This window comes from Anomaloglossus baeobatrachus, chromosome 3 (assembly GCF_048569485.1).
Source record: "Anomaloglossus baeobatrachus isolate aAnoBae1 chromosome 3, aAnoBae1.hap1, whole genome shotgun sequence".
Classification (NCBI taxonomy): domain Eukaryota; kingdom Metazoa; phylum Chordata; class Amphibia; order Anura; family Aromobatidae; genus Anomaloglossus; species Anomaloglossus baeobatrachus.
The window spans coordinates 29,527,988-29,549,823 of NC_134355.1; the positions used below are offsets into that span (position 1 = coordinate 29,527,988).

The 21,836-nt window shown below is 43.8% G+C and overlaps 1 protein-coding gene across 2 annotated transcripts in view; it reads right to left on the reverse strand.

Annotated features, from left to right (window-relative positions):
* Positions 1-21,836, reverse strand: part of DISP1 (dispatched RND transporter family member 1) — a 163,393-nt gene that overhangs the window by 35,765 nt on the left and 105,792 nt on the right. For both annotated transcript variants that reach the window (XM_075339099.1, XM_075339100.1), the window contains one exon: positions 2,506-2,535. In XM_075339099.1, coding sequence (XP_075195214.1) covers positions 2,506-2,535 — 30 coding nt within the window. The remainder of the gene's footprint in view (positions 1-2,505; positions 2,536-21,836) is intronic.

Genomic DNA, 21,836 nt, shown 5'->3' on the forward strand with positions numbered 1-21,836 from the left:
CAGCGGAAATAATAGGTATTAGTACTGGCAAACAAGAGGTGCTGCAGCATCTTAGCCACTGAAAGCTACAAGCAACAAGCTGCAAGGCAAGCGCTTTCACAGCAGCTGGGAAACAAGGGGTAACAGGCAGTGGAAAAAATTGTCATCAGTTTTTATATATATATATATATATATATATATATATACACATACAGTTAGGTCCAGAAATATTTGGACAGTGACACAATTTTGGCGAGTTGGGCTCTGCATGCCACCACATTGGATTTGAAATGAAACCTCTACAACAGAATTCAAGTGCAGATTGTAACGTTTAATTTGAAGGTTTGAACAAAAATATCTGATAGAAATTGTAGGAATTGTCACATTTCTTTACAAACACTCCACATTTTAAGAGGTCAAAAGTAATTGGACAAATAAATTAAACCCAACAAAATATTTTTATTTTCAATATTTTGTTGCGAATCCTTTGGAGGCAATCACTGCCTTAAGTCTGGAACCCATGGACATCACCAAACGCTGGGTTTCCTCCTTCTTAATGCTTTGCCAGGCCTTTACAGCCGCAGCCTTCAGGTCTTGCTTGTTTGTGGGTCTTTCCGTCTGAAGTCTGGATTTGAGCAAGTGAAATGCATGCTCAATTGGGTTAAGATCTGGTGATTGACTTGGCCATTGCAGAATGTTCCACTTTTTTGCACTCATGAACTCCTGGGTAGCTTTGGCTGTATGCTTGGGGTCATTGTCCATCTGTACTATGAAGCGCCGTCCAATCAACTTTGCGGCATTTGGCTGAATCTGGGCTGAAAGTATATCCCGGTACACTTCAGAATTCATCCGGCTACTCTTGTCTGCTGTTATGTCATCAATAAACACAAGTGACCCAGTGCCATTGAAAGCCATGCATGCCCATGCCATCACGTTGCCTCCACCATGTTTTACAGAGGATGTGGTGTGCCTTGGATCATGTGCCGTTCCCTTTCTTCTCCAAACTTTTTTCTTCCCATCATTCTGGTACAGGTTGATCTTTGTCTCATCTGTCCATAGAATACTTTTCCAGAACTGAGCTGGCTTCATGAGGTGTTTTTCAGCAAATTTAACTCTGGCCTGTCTATTTTTGGAATTGATGAATGGTTTGCATCTAGATGTGAACCCTTTGTATTTACTTTCATGGAGTCTTCTCTTTACTGTTGACTTAGAGACAGATACACCTACTTCACTGAGAGTGTTCTGGACTTCAGTTGATGTTGTGAACGGGTTCTTCTTCACCAAAGAAAGTATGCGGCGATCATCCACCACTGTTGTCATCCGTGGACGCCCAGGCCTTTTTGAGTTCCCAAGCTCACCAGTTAATTCCTTTTTTCTCAGAATGTATCCAACTGTGGATTTTGCTACTCCAAGCATGTCTGCTATCTCTCTGATGGATTTTTTCTTTTTTTTCAGCCTCAGGATGTTCTGCTTCACCTCAATTGAGAGTTCCTTAGACCGCATGTTGTCTGGTCACAGCAACAGCTTCCAAATGCAAAACCACACACCTGTAATCAACCCCAGACCTTTTAACTACTTCATTGATTACAGGTTAACGAGGGAGACGCCTTCAGAGTTAATTGCAGCCCTTAGAGTCCCTTGTCCAATTACTTTTGGTCCCTTGAAAAAGAGGAGGCTATGCATTACAGAGCTATGATTCCTAAACCCTTTCTCCGATTTGGATGTGAAAACTCTCATATTGCAGCTGGGAGTGTGCACTTTCAGCCCATATTATATATAGAATTGTATTTCTGAACATGTTTTTGTAAACAGCTAAAATAACAAAACTTGTGTCACTGTCCAAATATTTCTGGACCTAACTGTATACATACACACACACACAGTATATATATATATATAATATATTATATATAATATATATATATATATATATATATATATATATATATATATATATATATATATATACACGCACACACACATACATACACACACACACACACAGTATGTGTATACACACATATATATATATATATATATATATATATATATATATATATATAAAGAGGCGCTGCAGCATCTGTGCTAGTTAACACCTAGAGCTTTTGACTAAAATAATTAGACAACTAGTTCTCCAAGATCTCAATCTTCAAGGAGATTTACCAATGTATTCTTTGTTTCCTTACATCATCGGGTATATTTAGACCAATATTCTGGAGTAAAAAATAGCGCATAAGACATTTAGCGCAACCGCCATTTAGCCACGCCCCTTTGGATGTATACAAGGGTTGCAACACAAGCTTATAATAGCGGCATTTCACTTGCGCCATTTTTCTAATGCACGATAGGCCGATTTCTAGATTAGAAGCCCTGGCGAGAATTTTATAGTCCTACAGCTCAGAATCAGTCAGCAGCTGGCAAAGCAGGGACTGGGACAACCAAACCATATGACTATAGAAAGCGGAATTCACCATTAAGAAACTGAATAGACGCTGCTAAAATATATATAAGAAATATTACATTTACCTTTTGGGGAGCTGGAATGGTTTTGCAGATCTGCAATAAAACACAAAAAATATTATGAATATAAAGAAAAGACATAAAATATGGAAAGAATCGTAATTATTATTCACAAAGAAGAACAATTACATTGCCGGTTTTCGGGTCTAGATTAGAAGGGGTTTTCCATTGGTTAAATATCGTGACGCATACTGGTATAAAAATTAATAAAAGTCGCAATACTCTCCCTCACTGATTGTCGGCAGGTCCTAATCAACAGCTTACCCTGTTCCTGACGTATTATCCTTCCTGGTTCGGTCTCAATATTCCAGATACAGGCAGAAATTCCCTCTCAGCCAATCAGCGCTGTCTTCTGAGAGGCATTCCCACCTATTTCCGATGTGTCGAGACCAGTGGGGATCGGGTATTTGTTGGGACAGGAACGGCGTAAAATTGTGACGGCAAGTAGCACTTCTTTTACTATTTTTTTAGACCAGTCTCTCCCCTTTTACAAATAATTTAAATCCCTAGGGTGTGTGGCTTTCCACCATGCCATGTGAGCTGGACTTAAAGGGAACATTTCACTGTTTTCTTTTATTTAAACAGAACACCTCCCCTAATTGCCGGTGATCTACTGATTCTGGAACAGTTATTCTTTTTCTTCTGGGCCCCTCCGTTCCAGAGTTATACCTCTTAGTAATAGTGGAAATTTTCCCTCCAAACAACTGGGCGTATACCACAGAATTTCTCTATGGGCGTGGCCATGTTTTGATTGGCCAAGAACAAAGGAAAAAACAAACAAACGACCACATAGAAAATGTGCACTATTATTTCAGGGGGGCATAACTTTAGAACGCAGGGGCGCAGAAGAAAAAGAAAAACTGTTCCAGAATCAGTGGAACGGCGACAATTGGACGAGATATTCAGTTTAAATGTAAAAATTCAGTTAAAGGTCCCCTTTAATTTCATAACTATGTATAACATGCATGTGGCCTCTCCATTGAAGTCGAATATATCCATTTCTATATGTACAGTATATATACACAGGGGGTTTTTTTTCCAATCCTGTCCAAATATAAGTGACTACAACCCTTCAGCATTTGAGAATCTTAGGAACACAACCGGTTAATTAGGCATTGCCGCTGACTTTGTAGTATTAGATATTACTCGGGGTGTTAAAGTCATCCAATACCGTGGAAATTTTTTTGCAAATGTCTTTGCCATTTGTGTTTCATGGCACCAGTCACCAATAAATCCCAGCTGCCTCCAATGTCACAAACCTGTTGTGTTCCCAGCAACAAATGGAAGGTCGCAGCCTGGGAATGACATTTGTATAATTATGTGACCCCCCCTTCCCTCCTCCTCCTCGTCTCCTTCATTCTTTTCAATGGAAGCAAAACAACACTCCACTAAGTCAAGGGGAGAAGCTGGAAATGTGCCATCACGTGCCATGTTACTAATCTGCACGGGCACCGGATCAATGACGAGCACTCGTTACACAGGTAATAAAACAGACAGCACATATGAGAATCATAACCATACACAATAACCCCGCGGAGAGCACAAATCCCTTTGAAGGTTTCGGGGAATGCGCCAACAGATGTGAAACAGCTTTAGGTGGAACTGGAGGATCTCGTTTCTCCTAATCATTTAAGTTTCCAAACTAAAAACACTTTGTTGAAGGTCCAAATGGCTACTTGTCTGCAGATTATGCCATTAGTTCTGCAACTCAGCGGGGCGGCCCGTCGGAGAGGTCAGATCGGCAGCAAGCGCCTACAGGCACGGAAATTACGCTAGCGTTAATATATATATTAAAATTTATCCGCGGACCTATGGAAAAATCACATCTCACAACAAACTCAAAAAATCCTACACCGGGATACTCCTTTAATCTGACACCCAATAGTCCAGAAACCAAATGAGAGACGAATACGAAGGAGCAAAACAAGAGGAGGAACAAACCTGTCCTAATTCTTCCTAATAGGGCCAACATCAATATAAATCGGTGTGCAAACGGCCCAATGATGGGACTCAAATCTGTCAAATCTTGAGAAAGCTCTCGCCAAACAATGAAACGTTCGTCCGTTGAGAAACGTTTCTTCCCGGATGGAAAATGTCCAAACGGTATCAAATTCAGGATTTCTTGACCAAAACCAGAAAAAAAAGGGAAGAATAAAATCTATGATAGACATACAAAAATACACAGAGGTAATGTTATCCTCTTCTGTCTCTCAGAGTCCAATATCAATCTGGTTAAAAAGTATTAAAAAAATGACAGTCAGGAGTTTTTAAAATACTTTTTAGCAGCATTTTATAAAGCTGGAGAAGCCGAGCAGATTGATATATAGGTTTGCGGAAAAAGATTTTAGATAACTTGTAATAAGTTTATTTAAATGACTGCTAACCTTGGATGAGAGTCCAGTGGGAGGAGTCTGGAGTAGGACCGCCCACTGGAATCAGCCAAGAGTAAATAGAGATTTAAGTAAATTATTACAATTTCTATTGATTTTTCTTCTTAATACTTTATAGCAATCCGCTCAGCTACTCCTGATCTAGAACTTGCTGCCAACAGAACGAATAGACAGAATCTTTGACTTGACAAAATCCTTTAATTCATGGTTCAATAGGTAAAGAAATTTATGAGAGAGAGAGAGACACAGAGAGAGGGAAAGAGGGAGAGCGAGAGAGAGGAACAGCAATAGGGACAGAGGGAGAGCGAGAGAGAGGAACAGCAATAGGGACAGAGGGAGAGCGAGAGAGAGGAACAGCAATAGGGACAGAGGGAGAGCGAGAGAGAGGAACAGCAATAGGGACAGAGGGAGAGCGAGAGAGGGAGTAAGGGACAGAGGGACTGAGAAAAAGAGGTAGAGAAGGAAAGAGGAAGAGGGACTTAGGGACAGTGAGGGAGAGAGACAGAGGGAGAGAGACAGAAGGAGATAGAGAGGGAGAGAGAAGGAGAAAGGGATAGAGGGACTGAGAGAAAGAGGGGAAAGGGACTGAGGCAGAGAGAGAGAGAGAGAGAGAGAGAGAGAGAGAGAGGGATTGGGACAGAGAAGGAACGAGAGGGACAGAGAAGGAACGAGAGGGACAGAGAAGGAACGAGAGGGACAGAGAAGGAACGAGAGGGACAGAGAAGGAACGAGAGGGACAGAGGAGGAACGAGAGGGACAGAGGAGGAACGAGAGGGACAGAGAAGGAACGAGAGGGACAGAGAAGGAACGAGAGGGACAGAGAAGGAACGAGAGGGACAGAGAAGGAAAGAGAGGGACAGAGAAGGAAAGAGAGGGACAGAGAAGGAAAGAGATACAGAGAAGGAAAGAGAGGGAGAGAGACTGAGGGAAATAGCAAGAGAGGGACAGAGAGAAAGAGGCAAAGGGAGAGGAAGGGAGAGTTGGGGAGAGGGGTAGGGGGAGATGGGAGAGAGGGAGAGGAGAGAGGGAGAGGAGAGAGGGAGAGGAGAGAGGGAGAGGAGAGAGGGAGAGGAGAGAGGGAGAGGAGAGAGGGAGAGGGGAGAGGAGAGAGGGAGAGGGGAGAGGGAGAGGAGAGAGGGAAAGGAGAGAGGGAGAGGGAGAGGAGAGAGGGAGAGGAGAGAGGGAGAGGAGAGAGGGAGAGGAGAGAGGGAGAGGAGAGAGGGAGAGGAGAGAGGGAGAGGAGAGAGGGAGAGGAGAGAGGGAGAGGAGAGAGGGAGAGGAGAGAGGGAGAGGAGAGAGGGAGAGGAGAGAGGGAGAGGAGAGATGGAGAGGAGAGATGGAGAGGAGAGAGAGGGGAGAGGGGGAGGAGAGAGAGAGGAGAGAGGGAGAGGAGAGAGGGAGAGGAGAGAGGGAGAGGAGAGAGGGAGAGGAGAGAGGGAGAGGAGAGAGGGAGAGGAGAGAGGGAGAGGAGAGAGGGAGAGGAGAGAGGGAGAGGGGAGAGGGAGAGGGGAGAGGGAGAGGGGAGAGGGGAGAGGGGAGAGGGGAGAGGGGAGAGGGGAGAGAGAGGAGAGAGGGAGAGGGGAGAGGGAAAGGAGAGAGGGAAAGGAGAGAGGGAGAGGAGAGAGGGAGAGGGGAGAGGGAAAGGAGAGAGGGAAAGGAGAGAGGGAAAGGAGAGAGGGAAAGGAGAGAGGGAAAGGAGAGAGGGAAAGGAGAGAGGGAGAGGAGAGAGGGAGAGGAGAGAGGGAGAGGAGAGGTAGGGCGAGGATCAGGACCCATTCTTCTTTATGAGTTTGGAACAATTACAGTTAGAGGCGATTTTATTTTTCTCCTGTTGGGCGTTACAGTAGATCTTGGTGAGCCGCAGGTTACAGACTGGGTCATTGCCTATTTCTGTATTTAACATCACACAAAACACTTCATAAATGCCGATCGTACAGACGCCACCATTTCCCTTAACCAATCAGTCAAGTCAAATTACAGAGCGGCTCCCCGAGATACGAGTCTATGAAACCACCTGCGAAATGGCCAGAAAAAGCCTCAGAGATAAATACTGTTTTGCTTTACATTTAATCAGAGCTTTAGATTATGGGATTTTTTTATTGTAGTTTATTTCTGGGAAAAGCAGAAGTGGGTGAAAGGAGACAAAGCGACTGTCGACATCTACAATTTCCAGAACACAATCCCTGCACTGTAACAACGAGAGCTCGGAGCATCAATATCCGAGCGCTGGCCGGGATCCAAGCGGTGGAGCGGCTGGAATTCTTACACGGATATTCCCACTGATTCCCGCGGAGAGCGCGAGTAATGGCCAAATGATGGACTGTAGGGTCACGCCTCAGAGATAATGTGGTTAGGGGCATTATGGGTTCAGTACTACCCACAATACACATCACTCCTGTATAATGGGTTTTTATGTTTTATTTTTTAGAGGCCATTTACATATCTCAGCTCACAAATGGGGATAGTTACTAGGACCCCACTGACATCCTAAATAAAAAGGTCTCAATAGTTAAGGTGACAGACCTGTTGTCTTCAGGATATGGGTCTTTACCAAAATGTAGCCGCCGTCTACTAGAGATCACCAATGGACATTTGGTTAAAGACTTTTTGTTGACAGCTGATCTAAAAAAAAGTTGTCCGGCCCAATTCATCATTTCCAAATTTTTTTTTTGGGGGGAGGGGCACTTTTGTTTTTTTGTCTTGTGGTATTCTATGCCAAATTCTTCAAAATGGCGTATAAATTGTGATCAAAATCTTTACTCTTTTTTTAATACTTTTTAGCGTATGTTCACGTGTCCAGTAGTCATCCATTAGATGGGATCCGTTGGCAAAAAAGTAGCGCAAACACAACTTTTTTTTGTCCATTTTGAGAATATTAATTTTTGCAGGATCTGTTTTTTTAACATTGGAGTCTATGGAAAATGGATTGCTATTTATCTTCCATCTGAAATGGATCCTTTACAAATGAAAGAAAAAGGACTAAATGGCAATCAGTTAACGGATCCCGTTTTCCGTAGACTCCAATGTTAAAAAAACCCCAGCAGATCCTGCAAAAATCAATATGTCCGAAACAGACAAGAAAGTTGCATTGGCACAAGTTTTTTGCCAATGGATCTGTTCTGATGGATGATTACTGGACATTAGGGATGATCGAATACTTCGATTATTCGGCTTCGCAAATATTTTCCGAATACCTCGCCACTATTCGACGTGCAATGTAAGTCTATGGGAAGCCCGAATAGTTCCGAATAGTTGGTATCCGGGTTTCCCATAGACTTACATTGCGCATCGAATATTCGCGAATAGTGGCGAGGTATTCGGGAAATATTCGTGAAGCCGAATAATCGAAGTATTCGATCATCCCTACTGGGAATGTGAACTCAGCTTAAAAAAGTTGAATTTTCCACTAAGCTTTTACCCCCCAAATTTTTCATAGGTACCCATAAAACCACTCCAGGAAGAAGAAGGGACACGGGTAAATTTTAGTAAAAAATTACTGACTTATTCTAAAGTTCCAATTTATGACTCAGCTGAAAACGTCACGCACAATAACGAACATAAAATAAAAAATAAGTAGAGAAATTGGTGTGTACTCTGTGGATGGTGGTCAGAGGTGCTCGTGAAAATGGGGGGTTACCGTCAGTTACAATAGCTCAAAAAAATTCACCGCACTCACAAAAAATATGATGCAAAAAAGGAGAACACATTTAGACGACACGTCTTGAGCCAATGTGTCTTCAGCCAACGTTTCGACCTTCCCGGGTCTTTGTCCTGAACCCTAAGCGACCGTATGACAAAGACCCGGGAAGGTCGAAAAGTCTGCTCAAGACGAGTCAACTACATGTGTTCTTCTGAGTACGGTGAATTTTTTTAAGCCATAAAAGAAAAAACACAGACAGACAAAATATACCAGAAAGGCACAAAAGAAAAAACAGGTGAAAAACATAAAAGAGTAGAAAAAAAAGGTGGAAGTGCCACAACGAATTGGGTCCTAAATATTGATTGGTGATATTTGGCAGATCGATCCCTTCCATGACAAGTGACCACAGTGGGAAGTCTCAACCTCGAATTTGAGCATTGGCTCCATACTCTTTTTCAGAAATATTTGTCATAGTCTTAAAAAGTTGGCAATGTCTATCTACGTCAAGAGTTTCAGGAATGGAGGAGTCAACGAGTCTCGTCTGTTGATTCCGGAATCTAACTTTTTGGGTAATTTTAATGTCTAGCGGAGTTTTATTACTGGGCAATATGTTGGTTTCTACAATGGTCTAACTGACAATTAAATTTACAGTATCTTTTTGGGCTTTTGATCCCTAGCACTTTTCCATTGTTGTGACCCATTTGATTAATACAATCGGTGAGAGTCCAAGTTCTAGGATTCCCACCAAAAAAACCTTCTCGTAACCTGTAAGTTCAGCTTCAAAAGAACTTTACGAATGGGCCCGACTGCCATCCAGGCAACACGAAGCAAATGGCTACTAGCCGACCTCATCTTACAGATCAGGCCGGCCAAGCACTGGGGTCAATGGAAATCTGACTGTTAAGCAGATATTGAAGTTCTACCTTTTGAACTCCTATGGACACATTTTGACCTCCCATTTCAGTATTCGATTCCAAGCCAAGTGAATTCAAGTAAAATAAATGTTTTCCGCACCAAATCCCTCTATTTCTTCTTTATTTCCAGTTTAGCCAGTAAAGCTGTATCAGCTCATTTATTCCAATCCAAGTGGCAGAATTAAGAATGCAGCTCTGGATGTAATAAACAATGTACGTTCATTACTCCTTTTCAAAATGTGAAATCTAAAAGGGGCGCAGACAAAAATGGAAAATAAACGCTAGGAAATTTTATTTTCCTCCATCAATGAAAATTTTTGGCTTATCGGAAGTGACTCTGTAAATAACACGATTGTACGCTTCTCATCATCTGCAACAGATTTTGTGATAATCTCCAAAAAACTACTTTTTTTGCCCTCTGGGCAACCCATGAGACAACTGGTATATTGTGAAAGTGGGGTCTGGTGATCCTCACTGACATGTTGTGAGGAGCGCAGGGTCCGCACCACTGTAACCTGTACATGGCGGCGAGGAAAACAAGCCCTGACACTAGACGCGGGGTCGGAGGTCACACCTGCTATCATTAAATATTTTTACTTCTAAGAGGACGCTTAACAATATGTGTGCACCAAAGGCATTCCAGCCGAGAAACCAATCCCCTGCAGCTGTTATCACGGGGTCTGTACCGGGCGCTCAATAAGGAATATTATCCCCCGAAACCATCATAGAAATTATTTTGCTATGCTCTTAAAGTTGAGAAATGCAAAGCGACGTCCGTCCCCTCCTCCCGCACAATGGAGGAATTTCCTGAGTGAAGGCGAAGCACCGGCACCCGGCAATTTGACCTCAGATCTGTAATTTTGGAATTAGCGCTTTTGTGCGTCCTCCGTCATTACAGATCTATTTCAGAGGCTGGAAACAGAAGGGAGGGATACGAGATAAATACTATTCAGCTAATGACTGTGTTATGGGAAAAGGGGGCTACCGGAGTAAGTTTTTGACCAGAATTTAAAAAAAAAAAAATTTCCCTGTCAACAATTCCAGGGAGAATAATTAGTGGTAGTGATGAGCGGGCACTACCATGCTCGGGTGCTCAGTACTGGTAACTAGTGATGAGCGGGCACTACCATGCTCGGGTGCTCAGTACTGGTAACTAGTGATGAGCGGGCACTACCATGCTCGGGTGCTCAGTACTCGTAACTAGTGATGAGTGGGCACTACCATGCTCGGGTGCTCTGTACTGGTAACTAGTGATGAGCGGGCACTATCATGCTCGGGTGCTCAGTACTGGTAACTAGTGATGAGCGGGCACTACCATGCTCGGGTGCTCAGTACTGCTAACTAGTGATGAGCGGGCACTACCATGCTCGGGTGCTCAGTACTGGTAACTAGTGATGAGCGGGCACTACCATGCTCGGGTGCTCAGTACTGGTAACTAGTGATGAGCGGGCACTACCATGCTAAGGTGCTCAGTACTGGTAACTAGTGATGAGCGGGCACTACCATGCTCAGGTGCTCAGTACTTGTAACTAGTGATGAGCGGGCACTACCATGCTCGGGTGCTCAGTACTCGTAACTAGTGATGAGCGGGCACTACCATGCTCGGGTGCTCAGTACTCGTAACTAGTGATGAGCGGGCACTACCATGCTCGGGTGCTCAGTACTGGTAACTAGTGATGAGCGGGCACTACCATGCTCAAGTGCTCAGTACTGGTAACGAGTAGTTGGAAGTTCGGCCGGGCTCGAATCGTGTATCTAGTGTAATGGAAGTCAATGGAGAACTTGAGAAGAACTTCCGGAAAAATACTCGAGTTCCCCATTGACGTCCATTATGCAGGTGCACGAGTACAATCCGTTGAAGCATCCGACCTGTTCGTTTCCAGTACTGAGCACATGAGCATGGTAGTGCCCGCTCATCACTAGTTACGAGTACTGAGCACCTGAGCATGGTAGTGCCCACTCATCACTAGTTATAGCTACTGAGCACCCGAGCATGGTAGTGCTCACTCATCACTAGTTACCAGTACTGAGCACCTGAGCATGGTAGTGCCCGCTCATCACTAGTTATCAGTACTGAGCACCCGAGCATGGTAGTGCCCGCTCATCACTAGCTACGAGTACTGAGCACCCGAGCATGGTAGTGCCCGCTCATCACTAGTTACCAGTACTGAGCACCCGAGCATGGTAGTGCCCGCTCATCACTAGTTACCAGTACTGAGCACCTGAGCATGGTAGTGCCCGCTCATCACTAGCTACGAGTACTGAGCACCCGAGCATGGTAGTGCCCGCTCATCACTAGTTACCAGTACTGAGCACCCGAGCATGGTAGTGCCCGCTCATCACTAGTTACCAGTACTGAGCACCTGAGCATGGTAGTGCCCGCTCATCACTAGCTACGAGTACTGAGCACCCGAGCATGGTAGTGCCCGCTCATCACTAGCTACGAGTACTGAGCACCCGAGCATGGTAGTGCTCACTCATCACTAGTTACGAGTACTGAGCACTCGAGCATGGTAGTGCTCACTCATCACTAGTTACTAGTACTGAGCACCCGAGCATGGTAGTGCCCGCTCATCACTAGCTACGAGTACTGAGCACCTGAGCATGGTAGTGCCCACTCATCACTAGTTACGAGTACTGAGCACACGAGCATGGTAGTGCTCACTCATCACTAGTTACTAGTACTGAGCACCCGAGCATGGTAGTGCCCGCTCATCACTAGTTACCAGTACCGAGCCCCCAAGCATGGTAGTGCCCGCTCATCACTAGTTACCAGTACAGAGCACCCGAGCATGGTAGTGCCCGCTCATCACTAGTTACCAGTACTGAGCCCCCGAGCATGGTAGTGCTCGCTCATCACTAGTTACCAGTACTGAGCCCCCGAGCATGGTAGTGCCCGCTCATCACTAGTTACCAGTACTGAGCCCCCGAGCATGGTAGTGCTCGCTCATCACTAGTTACCAGTACTGAGCCCCCGAGCATGGTAGTGCCCGCTCATCACTAGTTACAAGTACTGAGCACCTGAGCATGGTAGTGCTCGCTCATCACTAGTTACGAGTACTGAGCACCCGAGCATGGCAGTGCCCGCTCATCACTAGTTACGAGTACTGAGTACCCATTTCTAGAAAAGCTGCTGCATCATGGGGCTGTCTGGTTATCCTTAAAAAGCCTATTTCACCTTCATTTTAAAAAAAATAAAGTAAAATAAAAAAGAAATAAAAAACTGAGCTTTTAAACTAAATTGTCCTAAAAAGCCAAACTGCAGGGAAAAATAACGTAATGAGCAATGATTTAATATAGCTTAATGTATAGCTGCTCGGCGAGGATTACATCACGCGGCGGCCATGCCAAGTCTCCGCTGCCTCATGTGAAAAAAATTGCATTGCGACATCTCACACATTTTTATGAGCTGTGAACAGGCCACATAAAGCAGGTTTTAGCCTCTCGCATAACATGACATTGTCCCTGAAACTGGAGGCGTCTCAAAATCTCCACCTGTCAGGACCCTCGATGCATCTGGTGGGAAACACGTTCCCCTCTCCGTGTTTCTGGGTCTGTGATATTAAGAAGTCGTCCACATCCAGGGCTGCACGGCTCAAGCAGATGTCACAGTATAGTGGTCAAATAATCCTTAAAGGGAATGTCCATTTTGAACTCCCCCCTTTTTGACAATGAAGGGGAATCTGTTACAATCTCATAGGTATTACAGCAGGGCTGTGGAGTCAGTAAGCCAAACCTCCGACTCCCACATATATTGCTTATAGTTATTGTAGTACAATGTGAACATCAGACACTTAATCATTTTTATAATACAATAATCAAGATATTTAGAACACAAAATATATTTATTGGATACAACTTTAGAACACAAAAAACTAATACATTGTAAATATGTAATACACTATGTAATATACAGTAGATTACATATATATCTTGTGTGTGCATGTATAATATATATATATATATATATATATATATATATATATTACAGTTTTTTGTGTTCTAAAGTTGTATACCAATAAATATATTTTATGTTCTAAATATCTTGATTATTGTATCATAAATGATTAAATGTCTGATGTTCACATTGTACTACAATACATTTTTCACTTAAGTATAAGCAATATACTAAATGTTATTATTTAGTATGTTTTTGCTGAAAACTGTTTTTTGCCACTTACACAGTGTATTACAGTGTTATATATATATATTATATATATACATATGTATGTATATATATATATATATGTATAAATATATAATATCTATATATATAATTGCCTTATTCTGTCTGTCTGTCTGTCTTGCTCCAAAATTGTGTCCTTACGGTGACACAAAGCTGATTGGCCGCTGGGCTCGCCATGGCCCCGCCCCCCGCACGGATTGGCCGCTCGCCTCGGCCCCGCTCCCCCCCACGGATTGGTCGCTCGCCTCGGCCTGGCCCCGCCCTCCGCATGGATTGGCCACTCGCCCCGGCCCTCCGCACGCATCGCCAGACATAACCTTGCGCTGCTGGGATCGTGACGGAGCCGGTGAACGCTGGTAACCATTATACACATCGGGTAACTAAGGTCCCTTAGTTACCCGATGTGTATCATAGTTACCAGCGTACACCGGCTCCCGGTACACATGTGCAGGGAGCCGACATTATACTCCTCTCCCCCAGGACTACTCCTCCTATTACAGTCCTCCTATTATACTCCTCTCTGAGTATAATAGGAGAACTATTATAGCATGGGGGATGGAGCACGATGGGGTGCACAGCATGGGGGATGTAGCATGGGGGATGGAGCACAATGGGAAGTGCGCAGCATGGAGGATGGAGCACGATGGGGAGTGCGCAGCATGGGGGATGGAGCACGATGGGGAGTGCGCAGCATGGGGGATGGAGCACGATAGGGAGTGCGCAGCATGGGGGATGGAGCACGATGGGGGGTGCGCAGCATGGGGGATGGAGCACGATGGGGGGTGCGCAGCATGGGGGATGGAGCACGATGGGGAGTGCGCAGCATGGGGGATGGAGCACGATAGGGAGTGCGCAGCATGGGGGATGGAGCACGATGGGGGGTGCGCAGCATGGGGGATGGAGCACGATGGGGGATGGAGCACGATGGTGGGTGCGCAGCATGGGGGATGGGGCACAATGGGGAGTGCGCAGCATGGGGGATGGAGCACGATGGGAGGTGCACACCTCCCCCCAACACACACACACAACACACCACACACACACTGGGAACCACAAACACCGCCATACACAGACACCCACACACACACACAGACAACGCCGCACACACACAACACCCAACACATAAACACCGCGGCATACATAAATATACGCACATACCGCACAACACACACATTGCACAAAACATACCTCCCCCCAAAACACACCACACACACACAAACCGCGCAACACACACACACACAACGCTAGACACACAGCGCTCCACAAACAACGCAACACACGCAACACACTTACAACACCTCTCTCACCCCCCGCCACACCCAGACAACACCCAGAACATGTACAGCGCCTACACAAACACTTGGTAACTACACACAACAACATCTATATATATATATATAACAAAAATCATACATGAACTACACAATACGTAAATTCTAGAATACCCGATGCGTAGAATCGGGCCACCTTCTAGTATATATATATATATATATATATATATATATATATATATTTTGAAATAAAGGTTGTAGACCAGCTCACCTGTCAGAGCTCAAGCCCCGGCGTCCTTATTCTCCTTATTGCACGGACCTGAAGTGGGAGACTTCCAAGATATGTAGAACAACATGAAGAAGGATCCAGCAAGGCAGAATGACTCCAAGGGCAACAAAAGTTTGTTTTTTTTTTGTTTTTTTTCTGACTTTATTATCTAAGAATAAAAAATTGCAGAGCTCTTGACAAATTGTTAAGTGCAAGGTATATGCAGTATGGACTACGCCTTTCGGCGGACGCAGCCGCCTTCTTCACGGTCCCAAGACAAAACTGATGTACTAGTATGAAGAGGGCTTCTATATAGTTAGTTAGCCCAGCCCACGCAACCACTATTGAGCTTTTTTATTTTATTTTTTTTAACAAATAATATCTTGATTATTTACCATTCTATACATTGACCAGATATTAATATTGGACGGCAAGATCCATTCTATTATTGAAGCCAAAAGGGATCCTGGTTTCCAAGAGAAACATCCATTTGCTTTCTCTTGCAAGGATTTTTTTCTGCAGGTTGCAATAAAATAAATAAAAAAAAAAAAAAAAGTATTATTCTTGATGCTGCAATATTTTTTAGTTATCACTTATAAGTATATGTATGTGCACTCTGTTCACTTGTTTTTATTGATTCCAGTAAGTGACATCAGGGCCGGCGTCAGCACGCGGCATACCTGGGCAAATGCCGAAGCCCTGGAGAGCCGGGGGGGCCCACTCGGCCTCGTCAGTTCTGGTGCCCCTTGGCCGGGGCCCCCTCGCCTTAGTTCTGCTGCCCCCGGGCCGAGTTCCGCAGTCCTCGGCAGGAATCTGCAGCGCCGTCCCTTTAAGGCGCGCAGACTTCCTGGTTTGAACTTCATCTGTGGGCGGAGCTACCGACCGGCCTGCTCAGTCCCACAGATGAAGGAGTTGCAGTGCCAGCCAGCGACCCCCAGCACAGCTCTTCTCTCCGGCGCTGTGTGGGCCCCCTCTCCGGCGCTGTGTGGGCCCCCTCTCCGGCGCTGTGTGGGCCCCCTCTCCGGCGCTGTGTGGGCCCCCTCTCCGGCGCTGTGTGGGCCCCCTCTCCGGCGCTGTGTGGGCCCCCTCTCCACCGTGACCTGAGAGGTATGTGCCCTCCCCGCCCCCGATTTATGGGCCCTGGGGAGCTGTATGGGCTTCTCCCCCCTTAGGTGTATGCCCTGCCCCCCGGTGCTGTATGTGCTGGCCCCTGGAGCTGTGTGTGTGGGCCCCACAGAGCTACGTGTGTGTCTGTATGTATGTAGCAGAGCTATGTGTGTATGTATGTAGCAGAGCTATGTCTGTATGTATGTAGCAGAGCTATATGTGTATGTATGTAGCAGAGCTATGTATGTATGTAGCAGAGCTATGTATGTATGTAGCAGATTCATGTATGTATGTATGTAGCAGAGCTATGTGTGTATGTATGTAGCAGAGCTATGTATGTATGTAGCAGAGCTGTGTGTGTATGTATGTAGCAGAGCTGTGTATGTATGTAGCAGAGCTGTGTATGTATGTAGCAGAGCTATGTGTGTATGTATGTAGCAGATTCATGTATGTATGTAGCAGAGCTATGTGTATGTGTGTAGCAGAGCTATGTGTGTATGTATGCAGCAGAGCTATGTGTGTATGTATGTAGCAGAGCTATGTGTGTATGTATGTAGCAGATTCATGTATGTATGTAGCAGAGCTATGTGTATGTATGTAGCAGAGTTATGTGTGCATGTATGCAGCAGAGCTATGTGTGTATGTATGTAGCAGAGCTATGTGTGTATGTATGTAGCAGATTCATGTATGTATGTAGCAGAGCTATGTGTGTATGTATGTAGCAGAGCTATGTGTGTATGTATGTAGCAGAGCTATGTGTGTATGTATGTAGCAGAGCTATGTGTGTATGTATGTAGCAGAGCTATGTGTGAATGTATGTAGCAGATTCATGTATGTATGTAGCAGAGCTATGTATGTAGCAGAGCTATGTATGTAGCAGAGCTATGTATGTAGCAGAGCTATGTGTGTATGTATGTAGCAGAGCTATGTGTGTATGTATGTAGCAGAGCTATGTGTGTATGTATGTAGCAGAGCTATGTGTGTATGTATGTAGCAGAGCTATGTGTGTATGTATGTAGCAGAGCTATGTGTGTATGTATCCAGCAGAGCTGTGTATGTATGTATCAGAGCTATGTGTGTATGTATGTAGCAGAGCTATGTGTGTATGTATGTAGCAGATTCATGTATGTATGTAGCAGAGCTATGTGTATGTATGTGTGTAGCAGAGCTATGTGTGTATGTATGCAGCAGAGCTATGTGTGTATGTATGTAGCAGAGCTATGTGTGTATGTATGTAGCAGATTCATGTATGTATGTAGGTGTGTATGTATGTAGCAGATTCATGTATGTATGTAGCAGAGCTATGTGTGTATGTATGTAGCAGAGCTATGTGTGTATGTATGTAGCAGAGCTATGTGTGTATGTATGTAGCAGATTCATGTATGTATGTAGCAGAGCTATGTATGTAGCAGAGCTATGTATGTAGCAGAGCTATGTATGTAGCAGAGCTATATATATATGTATGTATGTAGCAGAGCTATGTGTATGTATGTGTGTAGCAGAGCTATGTGTGTATGTATGCAGCAGAGCTATGTGTGTATGTATGTAGCAGAGCTATGTGTGTATGTATGTAGCAGATTCATGTATGTATGTAGGTGTGTATGTATGTAGCAGAGCTATGTGTGTATGTATGTAGCAGAGCTGTGTATGTATGTAGCAGAGCTATGTGTGTATGTATGTAGCAGAGCTATGTGTGTATGTATGTAGCAGATTCATGTATGTATGTAGCAGAGCTATGTGTATGTATGTGTGTAGCAGAGCTGTGTGTGTATGTATGCAGCAGAGCTATGTGTGTATGTATGTAGCAGAGCTATGTGTGTATGTATGTAGCAGATTCATGTATGTATGTAGGTGTGTATGTATGTAGCAGATTCATGTATGTATGTAGCAGAGCTATGTGTGTATGTATGTAGCAGAGCTATGTGTATGTATGTAGCAGAGCTATGTGTGTATGTATGTAGCAGAGCTATGTGTGTATGTATGTAGCAGATTCATGTATGTATGTAGCAGAGCTATATGTATGTATGTAGCAGAGCTATGTATGTAGCAGAGCTTTGTATGTAGCAGAGCTATGTGTGTATGTATGTAGCAGATTCATGTATGTATGTATGTAGCAGAGCTATGTGTGTATGTATCCAGCAGAGCTGTGTATGTATGTAGCAGAGCTATGTGTGTATGTATGTAGCAGAGCTATGTGTGTATGTATGTAGCAGATTCATGTATGTATGTAGCAGAGCTATGTGTATGTATGTGTGTAGCAGAGCTATGTGTGTATGTATGCAGCAGAGCTATGTGTGTATGTATGTAGCAGAGCTATGTGTGTATGTATGTAGCAGATTCATGTATGTATGTAGGTGTGTATGTATGTAGCAGAGCTATGTGTGTATGTATGTAGCAGAGCTATGTGTGTATGTATGTAGCAGAGCTGTGTATGTATGTAGCAGAGCTATGTGTGTATGTATGTAGCAGAGCTGTGTATGTATGTAGCAGATCTGTGTATGTATGTAGCAGAGCTATGTGTGTATGTATGTAGCAGATTCATGTATGTATGTAGCAGAGCTATGTGTGTATGTATGTAGCAGAGCTATGTGTGTATGTATCCAGCAGAGCTGTGTATGTATGTAGCAGAGCTATGTGTGTATGTATGTAGCAGAGCTATGTGTGTATGTATGTAGCAGATTCATGTATGTATGTAGCAGAGCTATGTGTATGTATGTGTGTAGCAGAGCTATGTGTGTATGTATGCAGCAGAGCTATGTGTGCATGTATGTAGCAGAGCTATGTGTGTATGTATGTAGCAGAGCTATGTGTGTATGTATGTAGCAGAGCTATGTGTGTATGTATGTAGCAGAGCTATGTGTGTATGTATGTAGCAGATTCATGTATGTATGTAGCAGAGCTATGTATGTAGCAGAGCTATGTATGTAGCAGAGCTATGTGTGTATGTATGTAGCAGAGCTATGTGTGTATGTATGTAGCAGAGCTATGTGTGTATGTATGTAGCAGAGCTATGTGTGTATGTATCCAGCAGAGCTGTGTATGTATGTATCAGAGCTATGTGTGTATGTATGTAGCAGAGCTATGTGTGTATGTATGTAGCAGATTCATGTATGTATGTAGCAGAGCTATTAATCCATATAGAAGAAGAAATAGACCGCACCAATGCTGAAATCTTTTTCCGGATCTTTATTCCATAACCAAGGTTAAAAGGTGCAAATCGATCAGCGGGTGGAGGAGACCTGGATGCGGCCCCTCACTATGGACGACGGCCGTTTCGCCTGTAATTAGGCTTCCACGGGTCCACATGTGGGGTAAGATCAGCCCTCCCTAAATAGGATCATGCATCCAGGTGACCTTCCCACACATAAAACAAGTGAATGAAGTGTATGATACAATAAAAGGTACTATGTATACATATTTCACGTACCAAAGAATAAAAACACACATTGTGAGCAATACAAAATCGGACACTATTACAGAGGAATGAATTATTGTCATATTCACAAAAAACAAAAACATTATCATTAATGGTTTTTACATCTGCAATAAAAATTACAACTCATTTTTTCTTTATCAGGGATATTTTGTTAACAATCCCCCCAATTCTCAATTATTTTACCATGCTCAGTTTTTGTGAACAAAAATCCATTACAAAAAGACTGAAAGATCATTGCGGTCATTCATTCCCAAAGCGCCTTGTGCCCCATATTTTATAATTAGTTTTGCCTCCGTTTGTAACAGCAATCTATGGTGATCCCCTCCTTGTGATGGGAGCGACACTCTTTCTAAACCGGCAAAACTCAGGACATCAGGGCAGCTATTATGTGATTCACGTACATGTGCTATTAATCTTGGGGATCCTTTTCCTGTCAGGACTGAATTATAGTGTTCTTTGAAACGGACATATAGGCATCTGATCGTTTTTCCTATATAGAATCTCCCACAGGAACATACTATTGCATAGACAACGAATTTTGTCTTGCATGATATAAATTGATTGACATAATGTGTGTGTGCACCAATTTTTACGGACTTGCCAGTCAAGCGCAGATTGCAATATTTGCATTGGCCACATTTAAAGTTGCCATTTGGAGACTGTTTCTCCAACCACGTATTTTTACTGGTTAATCTATTTTTGACAAGCAAGTCCCTCAAATTGTGACATCTCCTGTAGGAAACCAATGGTTTAGAGACTGTCATGTTTTTTAACTCAGGATCCCTTTCTAGGATGTGCCAGTTCTCATTAAGCGTTTTTCTTATGATGTCAAACATGGGTCCGAATTTGAAACTGAAGGTGAACCTATTGCTGGTGTTCTTTTCTTTCCTCTTTTTTATCTTTTTTACCCCTCCTAAATCGGCTGCTGGACAGATACGGCCCTCATCATATGCAGTATTTTCAGTTTTTTTGATTTTTTTATATACGCTGCATCAATGACAGCATCAGGGTAACCCCGTTGTGATAGTCTGTTTTTTAATTCCAAAGCCTGTTCCTCAAAGGTCACGCTGGTACTGTTCGTTCTTTTTACCCTCAAAAACTGTGAGTATGGTAAGGCAGTTTTTGTGTGCTGCGGGTGGGCACTTTCATAGTGTAAAACTGAATTAGAGGCTGTGGGCTTTCTATAAATTTTTGTTACGATTATTCCATCATTAATTCCAACCTCCACATCCAAAAAACTAATAGAGTGGCCTCCAAAAGTAGAGGTAAACGACATGTTCATGGTGTTAATGGTGTTCAGATAAGAGACAAAGTCGGAAAAATCCTTCTCCGTCCCATCCCACACCATGAACATGTCGTCGACATATCTTAAATAATATTTTATGTGTTTCAAGAATGGGTTATTGACTGTATATACATATTTGCCTTCAAATTGCCCTAAAAAAATGTTAGCCATGGCACATGAGACAGGGGTACCCATTGCAGTACCCCCGCATTGTACATACCACCCATCCAGGAACATGAAGGCATTCTTTGATAAAACAAATTCAAGTGCTTCACCCACAAAATCACAAAACACAGGACTTTTGCCACTGCGTGCGACAATGTCCTTAACTGCCTCCACTCCCAAAACCTGTGGAATCCGTGTGTATAAACTCTCCACATCAATTGTGGCTAGATTGTATCCCTCCTGCCAAGTTATTTCTTTGAGGAGTGACACAAAATCCCCACTGTCTTTGACATAAGACGGGATATGGGCCAGCAGTGGTCTCAACAGCCAGTCCAAATAGTGGGAGAGTGGCTCAGTGAGTGAGCCAATACCCGCCACTATAGGACGTCCAGGAGGATTTTTTTCGTTTTTGTGCACTTTTGGTATACAGTACCAGTGTGGTCTCGTCGGGAAAGGCGGAACCAATTTTTCTGCCTGCTTTTTAGAAAGTAAGCCGAGGATCACATATCTGTCCAACAGACGTTCAAGTTGTTTTTTGTATTCGTTAATAGGATTGGCCAACAGGGGTTTATATGTCGTGCGATCTTGTAGTTGTTTTAAGCATTCCTGCAAGTACATATTCCGGGACATGAGGACAATATTGCCCCCTTTGTCCGCTTCGCGGAAGATAGTATC